The 18,704-nt window shown below is 32.0% G+C and overlaps 1 protein-coding gene across 2 annotated transcripts; it reads right to left on the bottom strand.

Moving 5' to 3' along the window:
• Window positions 1-5,947: 5,947 nt before the first annotated feature.
• On the bottom strand, window positions 5,948-13,791 carry LOC134684981 (apoptosis regulator BAX-like). 2 transcript variants are annotated; one of them, XM_063544304.1, is made up of 6 exons: window positions 13,634-13,791; window positions 12,460-12,621; window positions 11,704-11,788; window positions 10,556-10,691; window positions 9,117-9,215; window positions 5,948-8,554 (listed from the first exon to the last, which is right to left on the bottom strand). In XM_063544304.1, the coding sequence occupies exons 1-6, from the start codon at window positions 13,671-13,673 to the stop codon at window positions 8,447-8,449; spliced, it is 630 nt and encodes a 209-aa protein (XP_063400374.1). In that variant the 5' UTR covers window positions 13,674-13,791; the 3' UTR covers window positions 5,948-8,446. The 2 variants fall into 2 exon arrangements, with proteins under 2 accessions (XP_063400374.1, XP_063400375.1); XM_063544305.1 differs by having other exon boundaries at window positions 12,472-12,621.
• Window positions 13,792-18,704: the final 4,913 nt, after the last annotated feature.

Genomic DNA, 18,704 nt, shown 5'->3' with positions numbered 1-18,704 from the left:
TCGCCGAAACGTACATAAATGTTATCAAGCAGAAAGTTTAAAGCTTCAATCATATCCTCACATTTCCAGTAAGTGTATCTAGCATACTTTCCTTTTTCGTTACAGAAAAAGGCCTTAAACGAGTTACAGCAAATAAAATTACAATGAGATTTTTCGAAAGACCATTTTATCAAATACAAAAACTTTTTCTTTATAAGATTGTGTGGAAGTGTAGTGTACAGAGTAGAAAAATCATAACTAGCAACAGAATTGTAAGGACCATTGAAAGCATGTATTTTATCTAAAACCTCTAAAGAATTTTTAACACTCCAAAAATAACTAATACCATTATTTTCATAAGCTTTATTAAAAAAGTTAATAACCAGTTCTTTGATAGTAGTAAGGGAGGTGGTTAGAAGCACTGATAGATTAGTAGTAGAACACTTACTCGAAGCGGAGATGAAACAGAATTTAAATGTTTTTTTGTGTAATTTCGGTAACCAGTACATGGTAGGGACTTTCAAATGTTCGGAATATGCTTTAAGCTGGGCAGTGGCAGTGGTATGCTTGTTAACGATTTGACTCTCTGTGGTGCGCACTGACCTGAATGTAGAGTTCAGATAATTTCGAGACGATTGCTGATTCTACAGTTTTACAAGCACAATCAACTTCTCAAATTTGTTTTTTCTGACGTTTTGTAGTCAATTTTAAAGGCTTCATATATATGGTTTTTTAATGCATAAAGATGTCGATATATGTTATAACGCGTCTGTTTATTAATTTACAAATTACTTTGTCCTTTGATAAAATGTCATGATATAATTTTCATGTATTGCTGAACACTTGGATTATAGTGGTCAAATTCATTTTGGTTATCGATGTATAATTTCATTGCGACGTGACATTTTCATCGCTTGGATATTTATCTTCTTTATGTTTCACCAAAACATGAAAATGACATTCAGAGTTCACTTTGCATTACAAAAAATCCCGGTTGCGTTATGTCGAAGCACATATCCTTTAAATATAATATAGAGTATACAATACCAATATTTCTTGTATATTGGTTGACCTGTTGATACTGTTAATAATACTTTTTGTTATTTTATATTTATATTGATCTTGTCTATATACCAGCTTTGATTATTTGGAATATTCTAATTTTCACTCACTTCGTCTAACTACATTTGTATAACTACAAGATTTACCTGATATTTTTAAACTGTTTTTTTGTCTAAAGTGAATATTTTCGAAGGGTTGAATATTTCGGAGTATTATCTTGCCATGGCTTTGCATTCAGATATCGCAGATCAAATTTATTCCATATAGTGTAATAATTTACGTTTTTTGATTGAGTTAAGCCTGCCAATTGATATATTACCATATGTTTTTCTATGTTGTGATGTAATGCTATTGTTTCAGAAAAAGGGTAAAGGTTTGGATCCATTAAAACGTGTAATCCCGCTGCAAATGTTTGCACCTGTCCTAAGTCAAGAATCTGATGTACAGTAGTTGTCGTTTGTTTATGTAATTTATACGTGTTTCTCGTTTCTCGTGTTTTTTTAAATATATAAAGGTTAGACCGTTGGTTTTCCCGTTTGAATGGTTTTACACTAGTAATTTTGGGGCACTTTATAGCTTGTTGTTCGGTGTGAACCAAGGCTCCGTGTTGAAGGCCGTACATTGACCTATAATGGTTTACTTTTTTTAAAATTCTTATTTGGATTGAGAGTTGTCTCATTGGCACTCACACCACATCTTCCTATATCCATATATCGCTTTGTAGACATAGGTATATCCTAGGCCAAAATCCTTAGCCGTAGTTGATACAATTTTTTGGAACTTTTGGTTCCCAAGCTCTTCAGCTTTGTACTTGTTTTGGCTTTCAAACTTTTTATATCTGGGTGCAGGCGTATTAAATTGGAAGCCTGGTGCCTTTTGATAACTATTATATGTGGTTTTCTCTGTCCTGTATGTTCTCCCATTTATTTGTCTGGTAGACCTGTCATGTAATGGTGTCATTTGAATATTGCCATAAAAGTGAGAGGTTTGGCTAGCCACAAAACCAGGTTCAACCAACCATTTTTTCTAAATTAAAACTTTCCTGTACCAAGTTAGGAAAATGGCAAATTTTGTCGCTTAGTTTGTTTCTGTGTGTGTTGCATATTTTTTTCACTTCAGTGTTTCTGTTGTCTCTTTGTTGAAATGTACTGTATTTTATTGTTTATTTGCGTAATTCTGTCCTGAATGTTCTTGCATGTATGTGTACTGTATCTCTGTCATGTAATGATGTCGTTATAGAGTTATATTTAATATTGTCATTAAATGGCGATGTTTGGCTAGCCACAAAACCCGGTTCAACCCACCATTTTTTCTTTAAGTGTCATGTATCAAGTCAGGAAAATGGTCATTGCTAGATCATTGTTCGTTTCTGTGTGTGCTGCATTTTAGTGTTGTGTTTCTGTTGTGTTGTAGTTCCCCTGTTATATTTGATGAGTTTCCCTCAGGTTTGGTTTTTAACCCGGATCTGTTTATTTTTAATCGATTTATGAAATTTGAACAGCGGTATACTACTGTTGCCTTTTTTTACATACTGATCCTAATGTTGTATGTAAACGTAACTATAATATTTTCAAACTTTTGCTTATGATACTGACATGTGATCCTGAACAAGTTTCTGTCCAAATGTCATAACAGGTTTGATAAGTCTTTACAAAAATCTTTAACCACACACATTTTCTTCACGGAACTGACGACACTGGCTTGATCACTGCCTCACGGGCTCGACGATAAGGAAAGTAATTGCAAATGAAACCAATTTCAAAGTACGATTGCAAGTTAGACATCTACCGATATATGGTATGAGGAATTACATATCACTGTTCACCTTTCAACAATTAGCAACATTCGTACCATATAGTATTAACACTAACGGTCCAAATCGAACTGCCTTAAATGCACATTTTGATAATTAAAGTATTTAAAGTCAGTGATGGTCGAGACTAAAACTAATTACACACATTGAAAAGCTGATAAATTAAGAGATCCAAAATTATGGCCAAAATGAAAATAAATGGACAATGATCAGGGCTATGCATGAGGGAGATACATTCCACAAACACATACTAGTAACAGCACAGTTTAATAATAAAAAAAAAATGTCCGTATTTTCAAACAATTATACCCCAGTCCTAGGTACAAATTTTACAGCATCAAACGGGCATTTCAGCTATAAAGTCCCCTTATGCAAACAATATTCGAAAGGGAAAACCAATGGTTTATTTCGTTGTTACTCAATTGGGCTGAAGGATTTTGGTTCAGCAAAAATAGCAAAGAAAAATTCGCGGGGGTTCCGCAGAACCCAGTGTCTCACCTATTTTTGCTAATAGTCGCAGGCTCAACAAAAAAGGGGAATCATTATTAAATTTCCTCTAGGTACTATCTTTTGATTGTAAGAAGCTCCTATCCAAGTTTGGAACAAATCCAGGATGTTTTATTAATCTAATAAAGGTTTTTAAAAACTTTCACTGCAGACTGTTTGTTATATTAGCTGGAAGAAAAAAGTGCATGTATAAGTCATAACCGGAAAAACGGAAAATATTTGTTTACAAAATTTCCTTCTGGATACTACCTTTTGATCATAATTATAACAAGCTTTTGTTCAAGTTTAGTTTAAACATATTTATTTATAGTGGTTTGGGAAACAAGTTTTGCAACTTATATTAATCCCTTTCCACATGATCAGGAACAAGCTTCTGTCCAAGTACGGCACAAATCCAGGATATTTTTTTTAAGTTATTAGAATTTCAAAAAACTTTAATCACAGAGTGAATATTTTAAAAGAAATGGTGGAAAGGTGTTTTCCGACTTCTTAGCATAATGGTTGACAAGGTAACATTCCAATTAAGACCATTCAAACATTGTATTAAATCGATATATAACCAAACGGACTTCTTGGTGTGGTGGGTAACAATGTCACTGTCAAAGAGATTTACTTCATTTGAACTTTGGTGGGTAGTAGTCTCATTGGCAATTACTCCACATTATATTGTCAAACATTCATTGTGTAATCATACGTTTTTTGATTGAGTTAAGTCTTCCAATTGATATTTTATCGTGTGTTTTTCTATGTTGTGCTATTGTTCAGAAAAAGGGAGAAGGTTTGGATCCATTAAAATATTTAATCCCGCTGCAAATGTTTGCACCTGTCCTAAGTCAGGAATCTGATGTACAGTAGTTGTCGTTTGTTTATGTAATATATACGTGTTTCTCGTTTCTCGTTTTGTTTATATAGATTATACCGTTGGTTTTTCCGTTTGAATGATTTTACACTAGTAATTTTGGGGCCCTTTACAGCTTGTTGTTCGGTGTGAGCCAAGGCTCCGTGTTGAAGGCCGTACTTTAACCTATAATGGTTTAATTTTTAAATTGTGTCTTGGATGGAGAGTTGTCTCATTGGCACTCACACCACATCTTCCTATATCTATTGTACTAAATCGATATGACGGACCAGACATTGATAGTTAACAAGGTGATATTTCAAGACGGATCAAACATATTACTAAATAGAAATAACGAACTTCTGGGTTTGATGGTTAATAAGGTAGCAGTCCAAGACAACTCAAACACTTTTCGAACTCCCGAGTCTTATTCAATAACCTCTTGTGTATCTAAGCGGAGACGCAAAATTTTTATTTTTAACCTTTGGTTTTAGCCGGCAGAGGATCACTCACCCTAACAATATCGATGCGGTTAAAAATGAAAGAGAAAATTAGGCAAATAAAGCCTTTACGAAAAAATTAAATATTACATTGCTATACACCCTCTTCGGTGACATTAATTAAAGCACTTTCAAATATTTGTTTTCTTGCTAAATCAGCTCGAAAAGATAGTAGACTTTTAACTAACTTCATTTGAAAAACATAATTACTACCAATTATTCAAACTGCAATGAAACCAAACTTCAGAGCATAAAAAAGAGGCAACAATAGTGTTCTGATGTTCAAAACCTGTATCGTCCTGAACATGCATGACTATTTGCAAATGGATGTTAAGTAACCATCAAATCAAAACCAGTCAATTCATTTTGAGTAGAAACTGGTGCGTCAATGGATGATTGTCTTTTGAGGAAAATGCATTTTAATCTTAATATAATTATCCAGCTCTTTAGTTAAAGGTATTGACTATCTTATTCACAATTTAGAGTCCAAATCAGGTATTTTACTCGGACAAAAAAATGCTTAGTACATCCATTTCATTTGAACTTTGGTGGATAATTGTCTCATTGGCAATGATGACATGTCGCTTTATTTGTATGTAAGACTGAGTTAAACTAATAACAGTAGTTAACTCATAAGATCTAAAAACTCATATAGGTTTTTTAGTACGTGTGGTATAGAGCTTAGCAGTTTTGAAATATCTTTTAGCTGCCAAAAAAAAACTTCCATCTTTGAAAGTCCGTGTGTAATGCTGCACAGTTGATAATGATGTTCAACACAAGAACATCTATACGTTTTGCTATCTATTGATGAGTATATGTGTAAAATATAATTTGATGTATTATTAGTTACACCCGAACCGATATGAATATTTTGGACCAGATAAATTCGGTATTAGGACAATTGAACGCTGTGTAACGAATTTATCCTGATTTTGTTATATTACATATCATTATATTCAAATTCAATATAAGGACAATATCAACCAATTTAATCCAAAACTGTGAATAATTTAAAATATTAAGACTATAAAGCAACTCAATTTTTTTTATAAGGTCAATGTTACTTCCAATTGACAGAATAAAAAAATGTACTGAAATTTATTAGGACAATATCAGCCAATCAAATTGCGAGAAATTACTCTAAATCAGGATAAAACTGTTTACAGGCCTACTAAGCTTTATTGCTTTTAAAAATAATAATTGTATCAATTTTGGTAATATATAGTCTGAAAATAACACATGAACAAATGAAAATTGATGAATTTATTGTTTACATTGACAAATGATTACAAATACATTTGTACATTGTTCTATGAACTCTACTCCATGTTTTTTCTTTAAATTCTAATGACACAATAAAACTTGTGACTAAACATCTACTCTGTGGACTTGGTCCTGTAGTAATTCTATTAAATTATTGCAGTCTGAATAATTAACAGACCTTTTTTCAACATAGTTTAGATACTTTTGATTTGTATTAGGGCAACAATGAGCATGTTGGTCATTTTGTAACCTTCTAACTTATGACCTTTAGCTAAGAAATTTTAGAATGTGGTGAAGTAAAACATTTCAGAGATAGTTAGTGGCCTATTGTATTTTACATTATTCTTAAAGGAAGCAAAAGGTCTCATAAGATTGGTTCAGTTTGAGAGGACTCTTATAAGTTGATTACCTTCATAAAGTCAGTAACATGCCTCCACCAAACAAACAAATAACATTGATTGTCAGTTAACTGAATCAAAAGTGTATAACTGTGTAGAATAAATGCTTCATACCTTAATCAATAGCATGTAAGCTGGCGTTTTAAAAGACTTTAACAATGAAAACTAATTTGATCCTTTTTTATTACCAATGTAACCTTACTTCTAGACAAAACTTAGATTGTGTAATAAGTTGTGTTTTGACCTATATAAGCTAGATTGACTGTTAGTTTAAACATATTTTATTGTTCAAAATGACAAAAGGATCAGACACAAGTTATACAACTTAGTAACGTCTTCTTCGATTGACTGTTGATCTCTGTGTAGCAACAGTTAAGAACCAGATTGACTAAACTTTGGTTTACAATAAACATGGTACTACTGCCAACAAATCATCCAGTCCAACCGATTAAGATTTCACTGTATTTCGAAAAAATCAAAGGATCAAATTTTCAATGATATAAACCTTTACTGTCTGCATCTTTGCGTAACTGTCATGACTGTTGGGAAATTAATGTGTTCAGGCAAGGAAACTTATCACCCTTTCTGATGGGGAATTATTCCATTGGATATTGTAAATCTAATTTACACAATTTCTCTATTGAGCTTTGTAATCTGCTCAATTGAGACAAATGTTCCTGTCTGATTTGGGGTGCATGTGTTCATAAATGAGCACAAGACTGCATACTTGTTTCTATGTAAAACAGTTATAAGATTGTGTTTTGGTCATATCAATGATTGTACTTGTCAACTGTTGAGGTATTTTTTTTAAATGTAATTACCATGGATTTTTATCTGTACATGAATGATGGGGTGGACAGATGCTGCATAGGATGTCAGAATCAATTACTGACCATCTAGAGAACCAAACTGACCAGGTGACCACTGATCCCTTATTATTGGTTATGAATGTGTTTGCACCAATTAATACAACCAATGTGGAACAACATGTAAGTGTATGACAAATCATAAAAATAAAATGCATTACATGGTTAACTCTGGTTTTTCACAAACTGACATCCTGGAAACTGTTTGATACGTGTCTTAACCAGTTGCCTATGTTAAAAGATTATTTTTGGATGAAATTTGGAAGACTGGTACAATCACTTGCCCGAAAATTACTTTATATCAAAAAATAAAACAAAAGGGGGGTTGACAACTGAAGCTTTTGCTATTAATCCAAGGGAAGTAATTCGAAACAAATAAATTTAATTTAATTTGATTGAAACCCAAGCTGAAAATCATTTTAGATGACTTCCACATTTAAACAAAATCAATTTTACGATATTTAATAAAAAACAGAAAAAAAGATCAGGAAAATTATGAAAATCCAGTTCTGTTACACTCTCTTAAAACAGTTTTACCAAAACAAATTATAAAACTTATTTACTTCAAATATCAATTACAAAATTGGACCAATCAAAAAGTGTAAAAAATAATTGCAATAAAGTGAGGTCAGGCTGTGTGTCCAGCATACAGCAACATTTTATTTTGATGATAGCAGAATGAAATTAGATTAAAGGAACCTCATGAATGCTGTTTTTTTCTAATTTTGTATTTTATTCATTTTTTCTTCTTTATACAAATACAAATGAAATTCTTGTATGTGTGCGATCATCTACAAATGATAATATGGACAATGTAAAAATACAGTATAAATGAGAAACATTAGTTTTTATATTAAAAAAACAAAAACATGTTTACATTTTTACACTGTTTTGGGTATATACCTAAATTCATTTTATTGCAAGATTTTTTTTCTGTTATTGCAGCAACTTGTCATTATACAATGTTATGGTGACCTTGATCTTGACTTATGAACAATTAAAATCTTAGCGATAACAAATTTATCAAAAAAGTGCTGACTATGGTCCTGTACTCTCATGCATGGTACCAGTTTAACATAACATGCATGGTACCAGTTCATCATCATAATTATGAAATATACAATAGTTCTCTTAGTTGTCAGACTTATTGTTTAAAAATAGTTGCCTAAAATTTGTTATTGACAAATCAGAAGCTTAAAAATTTACAGTGCCTACAGCAATCAGTTCCAAGTTTTATATATATACACTCCTACAACAGTTAATGCCCCAAGTCCTAAAACAAACATCATCTGGTTTTTTGGTGTTCCAAAATATTCTTCAATGGCTTCCTACAATGAGAAGGATAAACAAATGTTTATTTTTTATGAGAAACATACCGGTATTGTTCATACAACAGAAATTGTCTTTTGTTGTACTGAAAAATACATAATACAAAAAAATGAGTTCACCAATAGAAGTTAGATAACAAGTTAGATGAACAGAAGTAGAATTTTTGTACATTTTTTTTGTTGTTGAAAATTTACTGTAACCTGTATAAAGCAGAAATAAACAGTATAATCTCACTTTAAGTATTTCAAAGTGTTATTTACAATGAACATGAAAGTAGAGTTTCCAGATTGTGTGTGCTATATGTAAATAAGGAGATTTGGTGTGATTGCCAATAGGACAATTTAACTATAGACAACAGGACAAAGATGTCTTTTAGACAGTTAAGAAATAAAGTATTAAAGTACTGGTTTTTCCATGTTGATATTCCAAAGAACTTTTTTTAATATGAAGTAGCTTTCAAAAAGTAAAAACTGATGTATTCTAATGAAATGTCATGCAATTAATAATACCATTTATAAATGTTCAATTATGAAATAAAGTTACCATGGTTATTATACTTACCCAACCTCCTCTCTCTATAATCCAGGGGGCAACATAATCTGTTATAAAGTTCACCACCCAATTTATTATTGCTCTTATTAATGCTATTTTATTCAAGGCCTGTAAAAAATAAATAAATAACTTGATTTATATCCTGTTGATAATCAATCTATTAAAAAAAAGTGCTTACTTACTACCTTAATTCTGAAATTATATCTTATGCAGTTGCACAACATTCTCAATAACCAGATGTGTTTTATTGTTTTGACAGTGTAATTCCACCTTATGTAATCATGGTAATAATGCTGTATTTTGATTGGATGAGAAACATGGTATTTTTCACCAATTTCTATATATTGAGATTTTCTTTTCTCTGCCGGGGTATTTGCCATTAGGGAATTCCATGTGCCGGGGTATTTGCTAGCAAATACCATGGCAGATGGGAAATACCCTAGCAAATACCATGGCAGATGGGGAATACCATGTCGAAAAAAATAACTCAATGAATTATTTCTATTCTAATATGACAAATTCATGGTCATTCCAAATATATGGTTCCAGATGAAAAATTTAGGATAAAAAGCATCATTATTGAACTTGAACCGACTGACGTAAAAAATCCGTGAATGACGTCATAAATAAAACTCAAAGGAAACGAATTGTCAACCGGTCACATAAAACTGAAATCCACTTGTATTAAGCTTCACTGAAACTGATGAACAAAGTGTAGTAGTCAGTCGAGAACCAGCTTATGATCATAAAAAGGGAGAGATATATACAGTCAGTGACTGTACATCAAAAAAATGATAAGAAATGATTATACGGTTAATGCAACTTGACCTCGCGAATAGCACAGCTGCAGTGTATACAAAAATTATACATTCAAGTCGAAGTTTCATATTAAAGATACCTGATTATAATCAACTTTCTGAGGTGGAACATTCGGTGGAATTAAACAATTATATCATGCTTACAAGGGGTATTTGCCAAAAATACTGGTTTCGAGGTAATTAAATTTCCCTCGCCTAACGGCTCTGGAAATTTGTACCTCTCAACTGGTATTTTTGGTAAATACCCCTTGTAAGCATGATATATTTGTATATAAAGTTTGTTATCATGCTAGCACCTACAATTCACCTTTCAAGAAAATACATAATTAAGGGGAAACAATCCAAACAAAATATGAAATGCATTATGAATGTTTCTGGCGGGGGGGGAATGTAAAATTCTATGTATCCTGATAATATATATTTTGTCATTCTATTTAATTGTTTAACAGAAATGCATCATGTTCATACATAGTAAAAAAAATCCAAAAAAGGCTCGGAAATTGTATTCAGACTAGCTAGTTCAGTGGTGTCATAAAGTGTGTCTAGATGAATCATGAAACATGTACATGGCAAACTTTGAATTCCCTGACATAGTTAAGGGCGTAAGTCACGACAACATAATATCCTTACCTTGACTACCATTTTATAGGCAAAATAAAATAGACTGCCTACACGTCCCCAGTTATAAACTCCATCGGAGAAAAAACTCTTAGCCACTGTTAGGAATGTATCTGTTGTTGCTTCTGGAGAAACTTGTGAACATAAACTGAAACACAATAAATACTGGTATCTATAACAAGCTTACATGATATTAACAGTGACTGTAGAGATCTTTTAAAAACCTAGCAACAGTCATATCAAACTATTTTTACTCCATAATGACTTTTTGTTTACCTCAGTTTTTTTTAGATACCTCAGTTTAAAATCTATTCATTAATTATGGAATCCAAGGTTTAAAAACTTTTGAAAAAGCACAAGAAGAGTGATAATTAGCATTGATATGTTTAACCCTGCCACATCCTGTATATCCCTGTTGTTTGTTGCTCTTTATTTGCTTTGATTTTTGTACAGATTCTTCTGGTTTAGATCTGCAGCACTTCTGTTGAGTGTTCCAGGTTAAGGGGGAAGGTTGGTGTCTGCTAGCCTATTAACCCTGAAACATTCTGTATGTGCCTGTCCAAAGTCAGAAGATTGTCTGTTGTTGCTGTTTATCATATATTTGTTTTTAAAATAATATGTTTTGCACATAAATTAGGTTAGCAGAGAACAGATATCTCACACCGATCAAGAAATGTAAAAAAGCACAAAAATTAGAGAAGCAAAATTCTATGTCATTTGGTCTCTTGAGGAGATTTATCTCATTGACATCTTCTTGTAATTATATACTTGTAATCAAATTTACCACATCAATAAGGCTTTAACTGGTTTTTTTATTTAGTATCTAATAGCTGATGACATGTATGTAAAACAAAACAGACCCATGATTTGAGAATTTTATTATGTGTTTAAGAAACACAGGTTTATGCAACATTTGTCTGTGTGCATATAATAAAAATCTAGTTTAATGTAAACATGTTTAGGTATTGGATGAATATATATGTATGTAAAATGTGTTTATCATGTTTATGTTTATGCAATTTACCAATTGTTGAAAAAATTTATGAGCACTATTGATTAAAACACTTGTATCCTTCATTTTTTTGTTTTGCAATTGGCTCTTACTAATGAACTTTTCTTCATTTTATATCATCTTCATTTATCATGTTTATATACTATACCTCTGAATGTTTTCATTTTTGTCTAATTCATCTCCTATACATCGTAATGCTCGTCCTATTTCTTGAATGTGTTCTAATGGTGGACCTACAAATATAATCAGCTTATATTGTAACTTAAATCATTGGGTGATGTTCATGAAGGTAGTTTCAAAAAAATAATTATTAACAGGAATTAGTTTATATGTTAAAACATTTACGTACATCAGGTGATTTGAGAGAAAGGATACATCAAATTTCAGGAAGCTCTGACAAACATATCTGATTTATAATTGGTGAGGAAAAAACATGTTTCAAACATACAGAGGAAAACATTTGACATTGTTTGTAGCTTGGGGTATTATAACAAGGGCTGTCTTCTCTAACCTGTTAGGGTACCTGGCTTTGTAGCTGGGGTATAATAACAAGGGTTTTCTCTAACCTGTTGGGGTACCTGGCTTTGTAGCTGGTAGTATAATAACAAGGGCTTTCTCTAACCTGTTGGGGTACCTGGCTTTGTAGCTGGGGTTATAATAACAAGGGCTTTCTTCTCTAACCTGTTGGGGTACCTGGCTTTGTAGCTGGGGGTATAATAACAAGGGCTTTCTCGAACCTTGGGGTATCTGGCTTTGTAGCTGAGGTATAATAACAAGGGGCTTTCTCTAACCTTTTGGGGTACCTGGCTTTGTAGCTGGGGGTATAATAACAAGGGCTTTCTCTGGACCTGTTGGGGTACCTGGCTTTGTAGCTGGGGGTATAATAACAAGGGCTTTCTCTGACCTGTTGGGGTACCTGGTTCTTGAAGTTCCTCGGTAGATGGCACTTGTTCCTCTCCTTGTTCACGAGATATTCTGTCGTGGATGAAGTGGTTCAACAATACTCTAGCTTGGTTGCCTATGTCATCTTTACTTAACTGTCGCTTGTATTCTCTTGGCATCTTTTCTAAAAGAACAAAAACATCAATTTATTTCTGGTCTAAGCATTCTTTTCGTTACTTGTTCAAAAGAAGGTTTAATATAGATCTATAACAGAAATGATACAAAAATTAACAACTATACATGAAGGTCACTGTACCGCATTCAACAATTAGTAACATTAGTCTGGTTTATATTAAACTGACCTTCAAGACCTAATAACCTAACTTTAAAATGGAAAATATGGAAAAGTTTCTTACATGTTTAATTCAATACACTATAGCTTAATAATACCTATGATAACCAGGTTGGGCAAATAAACTAGATCTGTGTAAAAAAAAATCTTACATCTCTTATTCACAACATGCAAAAGATAAAATGTCTGACACAATAATGACCAGAGCATGTAATGAGGTTCCGTTTAACCCATATGAACTTTTGATTTCATGCAACTATCACATTTCCATTGTGGTGTAAGATATTTTCTAATGTGACATGTTAAAGGACCTGTGCGACGTCCAGTAATGGTGGACAAATAGCGATAAGGGGTGTATTGCAATGACAAATTATTATGGGGACGAAGTCCCCAATAACAGTAGAAAATTCAATAAAAAAAAAATCGTGAAAATTCCCCAAATTTTTTATTGTACTAATGAACTCAAAATCGTTCAATATTTTCTTATGTCATGTTTTGAAATCCCGGACCTGCGCAGAAATATACAATGTACTTCCTCGTATCCTGTTTAGCTGTTTAGCTACCCTCGTTATGTAGAGGCTTTTACATGTTTTAAAATTTTTTGGTTCTAGTATTGTATGAAATTACACATGGGTCAGGGATATTTCAGTGACCAAGATTCAAAATTTTGAATGCGAGGATATATATAACTTGCCAGAATATTCATCATGTTTATTGTGGGCATGGTATATTTAGTGTGGAAAAGAAAGAATGCGGCCAAAACTTATACAAAATTGATTTACTAATTGATAAAAGTTCTGAGAGAGAGAGAGAGTGTAACAATCATGACAGACTGTCAGCTTACTGGAAAGTAAGGGGTTGTATGTTCCTTGTGCTGCTGCCATTTAAACTAAGGTGCTTTCTGTCCGATTCGGTAAAATGTTGAATTTCTTTTCGACAGTGGTAACCTTCATAACTTACTTCCGGCTTTAATTCTAGGTCGGCGATACGTTTGGATTTTCAGGTAAGATTACTAACCGAAATAAAAATATAGACAATAGAGGAAAGGAACGTAACGGTCTTACTAATGATAGACAAAACAAAAAATAAAAGCGAAAAGAAAGTTAATCAACTTATAGATTTATTGAAAATAAATTATCTTATTATACCATAACAAAAAGAGAAAAATGGCAATTGAAAGTTAAAAAAAAAAATATATATCAAGTTTCAAGTTTTTATTAAATCAGGAAAATCAATACAAGTATAATGATGTCTTCCCCCACATTAACATGATATTACATCACATGAATAAATATATATTATGTATGACAAAATATCAAATCAAGGTTAAATGAATAAAATTACAAAGATTCAAAGCATAATTGTATGTAATGGCATATATTTTTTGTATCATCAATATTTTGTGGGTTAAGTAAACTAATAATGGTTTCCATAACTTTTTCAGGGCACAGATCTTGTGAATTAAAATTTAGTTTATTAAATAGTTGTTTTCTATAATTTTCAAATTTTTTGCAATAAATAAGGAAATGTTTTTCATCTTCTATTTGATTGCAGTTAGAGCATATTCTGTTTTCTCTCTTAATTTTTGGTCTGAAATATCTACCCTTCTCAATCAAAAGAGGGTGGGAACTAATTCTTAATTTTGTAAGATTTCTTGTTATATTAGGAGAACATTTATAAGATAGATAATTTTGCAATTTAAATTCTTTTGAATAAATATTGGCATAGAAATGTAATTTATTGTCTTGTTCAATTGAACGTAATTTTTCTAGATTATGCAAAGTGTTATTAGAATGTTGGTTATTAATATTTTCCTTTAAGTTCTTTAAATTGAGATTATTGTCTGTTAAATTATATTTTTCAATAGAGTTAGAGATAAATTTGTGCCAAGATCTGTGTCCATCAGTATATAATGAATGATCTAATTTATATGTTTCACTAAGCAATCTGTCAGATGGAAGCTGTTTAAGTCGATCATAATATTTAAGGGCTAGGGTTAGTATATGATTCAAAGTAGGTTGTCTTCCTAATTCACACTTCACTGCCATATTTGAACTTCTCTTGTGAACTCCTAAAATATTTTTACAAAATTTATTATGAATTTTTTCAAAAGGTAATTTATCAATATTTGAGTCTTTTATATTGTAGTCACTAATCCATATTTCAGATCCATAAGTACTTATGGGTTTTATAAGAGTATCAAAAAGTTTTAATTTTAGTTTATGATCTATAGTATTGAATCCAAATGTCTTAGAATGCAGAGAAAAAAGTGCCTTTAGGCTTTGTTTGTATAAGTGTTCTGCTGCATGTTTAAAATTTCCATTAAAGTAAATGATAATACCCAGATATTTATATTTCTCAACAATTTCAATTTCTTTGTTATCATAAAAAAATTTAAATTTTTTAAAATCTTTTTTACCTTTACTGAAGATCATAATTTTTGTTTTATTTAAATTGACATTTAGCTTCCATCTATCACAGTATGTTTTTAGAGAATTTAAACAGGATTGAAGACCTTCTTTGCTTTCAGATAGTAACAGTAAATCGTCAGCATATAATAAGCAATTCATTCTAGTGTCTATAAGCTGCACCGGAAAACACGATTCTTGGGGGAAAATTGAATCAATGTCATTGACATATATATTAAATAAGAGGGGGCTTAAGCCATCACCTTGTCGCACACCTTTTCCTAATTTAGATGGCTCAGTAATAGTGTTATCTTTTTTTACAACAAATTTTGCATTATTATACATATGGTGAAGTAATTGGAAAAAATGTCCTTTTACTCCAAGTTTTAAAAGTTTTTCAAATAATCCATCATGCCAAATTGAATCAAATGCCTTGGAAAAATCTACAAAACAGGCATATATCTGTTTTTTATATAGAATAGAATTTTTTCTGCCTTTTTTATCATGTACATGTACCTTTTGTGTTTTTTTTTTTTTATTATTTCTTATCAATGATGTAGATATTTTAACAGTTTGTCGTGTCAAGACCAAAAAATACAATTGAAATTTAATAAAAGATGGAAATGACCCCCCTTTTTAATCGAAACATCCGGCGACACCTTTTATTGTTGTTTTGTTGTTTTTCTTTTTTTTATCAATGATGTAGATATTTTGCCGCGTTAAGACAGAACAAATTCTGCTTTGCATTTATTTGTATTTATCCTGCAATTGGCACGGTGTTCTACTATACAGATTATACAGCCCTACAGATATCCGGCGCTATGCTGTATCATGCTGTATACTATACAGGACCGCGTTCAATATCGTAGCAGCTACGTAGTGCTACCTAGATTTCGACTATTGAACGTGTACCTATAGACTAGTTGTTACATAGATATTGATAGCAGCTACGTCACTGCTACGATATTGAACTTAACCCAGATATCGTTTTAAAGTCCGCCCACTGCCGCCTTAGACACAGAAATATAGTACACGTTATAATTTGTAAAATGCAACTTGAAATACAAGTTTTAACATGCACAAAAGAACTTTGTACAACATGCTTAAAAATGGTTTCAACAAATCTATTTATTTAGAATAATTAATAAAAAAAAATCTAACGCTAAAATTTGTTTTCTTGGCACTAAATTATACCTTTTGTCGCTAATTTGATTCTTCTTGTCTTTAATTGGTTTTTTCTTGTCGTTTATTGACGCTTCTTATCGCTTATTGGCGCTTCTTGCCGCTTATTTTAGTGAGACTGAACGTACGAAAACGAATATATTTTATTGAATAAAAAAAGACCAGCCAACTATCCAGATTCATGAGGAATATAACCCATTAGAGGTTTCTACCTGAATTTTGAACATCTTTATTCTATAACTTGAACATGTTAAATCAGACATTAAAATGTCACCATGGGTTAGAAGGGTATTTAAGCACATAACGTGGCAAACTCATTCAAACAATAGACATGTATAGAAGTAGATAAAACACTTTCTGACAATAACAGCGGAACATAGCTCTTTTTATGTTTTAAATTCCCCACGGAGACTCTCAGATTTCAGTGAAAACTGGACAGTGGTTGCCAGTTATTAAGATCTGATCCCGAGCATGAAGTAAAGGGGTCTCCAAAATCTCAAAACTCAACTGTAATAGAAAAAAATATGATTACGTTTTGCTATATGTGAACGTTATTCTCAACCACTTATCATTTTTTTTTTATATGTTTATAATGCCAAATTTTATTTATTGTCCGTTAACTTTGCATTTTTCTCAGTAATAATAAATGAAATGATATATAATTGCTTCAGTTATCGTAATAGTTGCTACAGTATGCGCTTCTCTATTAATTTATATATATATGCTTAATATATGCTTCAAATTCGTTCAGTGTATGTTTTGTTTACCGTTTTGTTAATCGAGTTGAGACTTGCAATTGATATTTTATAGTTTAGTTTGTATTTTGTACTGTTTTACTGTTTCTGGTTAGGGTGAAGGTTAATAAATTGGCGCCTGTTAAAATGTTTAATCTATTTGTTTGCATTTAAAGGTTGCTGTTCGGTGTGAGTCCAGATTCCGTGATGAATGCCGTACTTCAACCTATACGCGTATATGGTTTACTTTTTACAATTGTGACTCAATGGATTACGAATTCTCTAATGAACACTTATACAACTAGTGACATATATATATATTCCTATATCTATCTATTTAAGGGCAATCGGTGGCCGAGATGTCTAAGTAGTAACACTACTGTATTCCCTAGTATGTCAACACTGAGGTTGTTAGTTCGAACCCGTTTGCACCCTGTTCGTGCGCTCGACTCCAATATCTTAATTGACTAGGATTGCCAGTTTTCCTATCGGAGTTCGGTGGGGTTGGGGTGGGGTGTTTTTTTCGAGCACTCCGGCATCCTCCACCAATATAAACTGGCCACAACGAAATATTCTGAATTCGGTGCTTAAAAGTGGCGTTAAAACACAAAAAATCAACCAATCCATTAGATCTTTTAGTGCTACTGAATTATGTGTAAACTATACGCTTATGGTTGATATGAGTCATTCCAATTGAAATTTTATCGTGTGTCTTTCTATATTGTGATGTTACACTATTGTTTCAGATAAGGGACCAGGAGTGGTACCATTGAAGATTTAATCCTGCTACAATTGTTTGCATCTGTCCTAAAACAGGAGTCTGATGTTTGCAATAATTGTCGTTTTTTCTTAAAGATTATACCGTTGTTTTTCACGTTTGAATAGTTTAACACTAGTATTTTTTGGGCCCTTTCAATAGCTTGCTGTATGGTGTGAGCCAAGGCTCTTCGTTGAAGACCGTAATCTTGACCTATATTAACGGTTTATAACAAAGCAAAACAATGTCAGTATTCACCTCAAAGCTAACAAAACTTTTAAACAGACTTACTATTAAGAAGGAATATAGTTATTATACTGTTATTAGGTCATTAAAGGTTGCATATTTTGGCTTCAATATTGATACACTACATCGGAATTAAACACATTTATTCTAAAACCAGTTGTTGGCATGACATGGGTTATGTTATTCTTATATATTTCATGATGATATAATTTTAAAACCCTAACAGAAGGGATTATGCCCGATATTCATAATTATGATGTAGACATAATGTTACACTGAAATAGTTTAATTGAAGTCTGGAGCTGGCATGCCGTCAGTTAACTGCTAGTAGTCTGTTGTTATTTATGTATTATTGTCATTTTGTTTATTTTCTTTTGTTTCATATTCTGTAATCGGACTCGGACTTCTCTTAAACTGAGTTTTACTGTGCGTATTGTTGTGCATTTGTCAGTTTTTCTACATTGGCTAGAGGTATAGGACGAGGGTTGATATCTTAAAAAAAACATATGCTGTTTAACCCGCCGCAAATTTGTACCTGTCCCAGGTCAGGAGCCTCTGGCCTTTGTTATAGTATTGTATGCTTTATAA

This window comes from Mytilus trossulus, chromosome 9 (genome assembly GCF_036588685.1).
Source record: "Mytilus trossulus isolate FHL-02 chromosome 9, PNRI_Mtr1.1.1.hap1, whole genome shotgun sequence".
NCBI classification, from domain to species: Eukaryota; Metazoa; Mollusca; class Bivalvia; order Mytilida; family Mytilidae; genus Mytilus; species Mytilus trossulus.
This window is presented reverse-complemented; position numbering and strand designations above follow the sequence as displayed.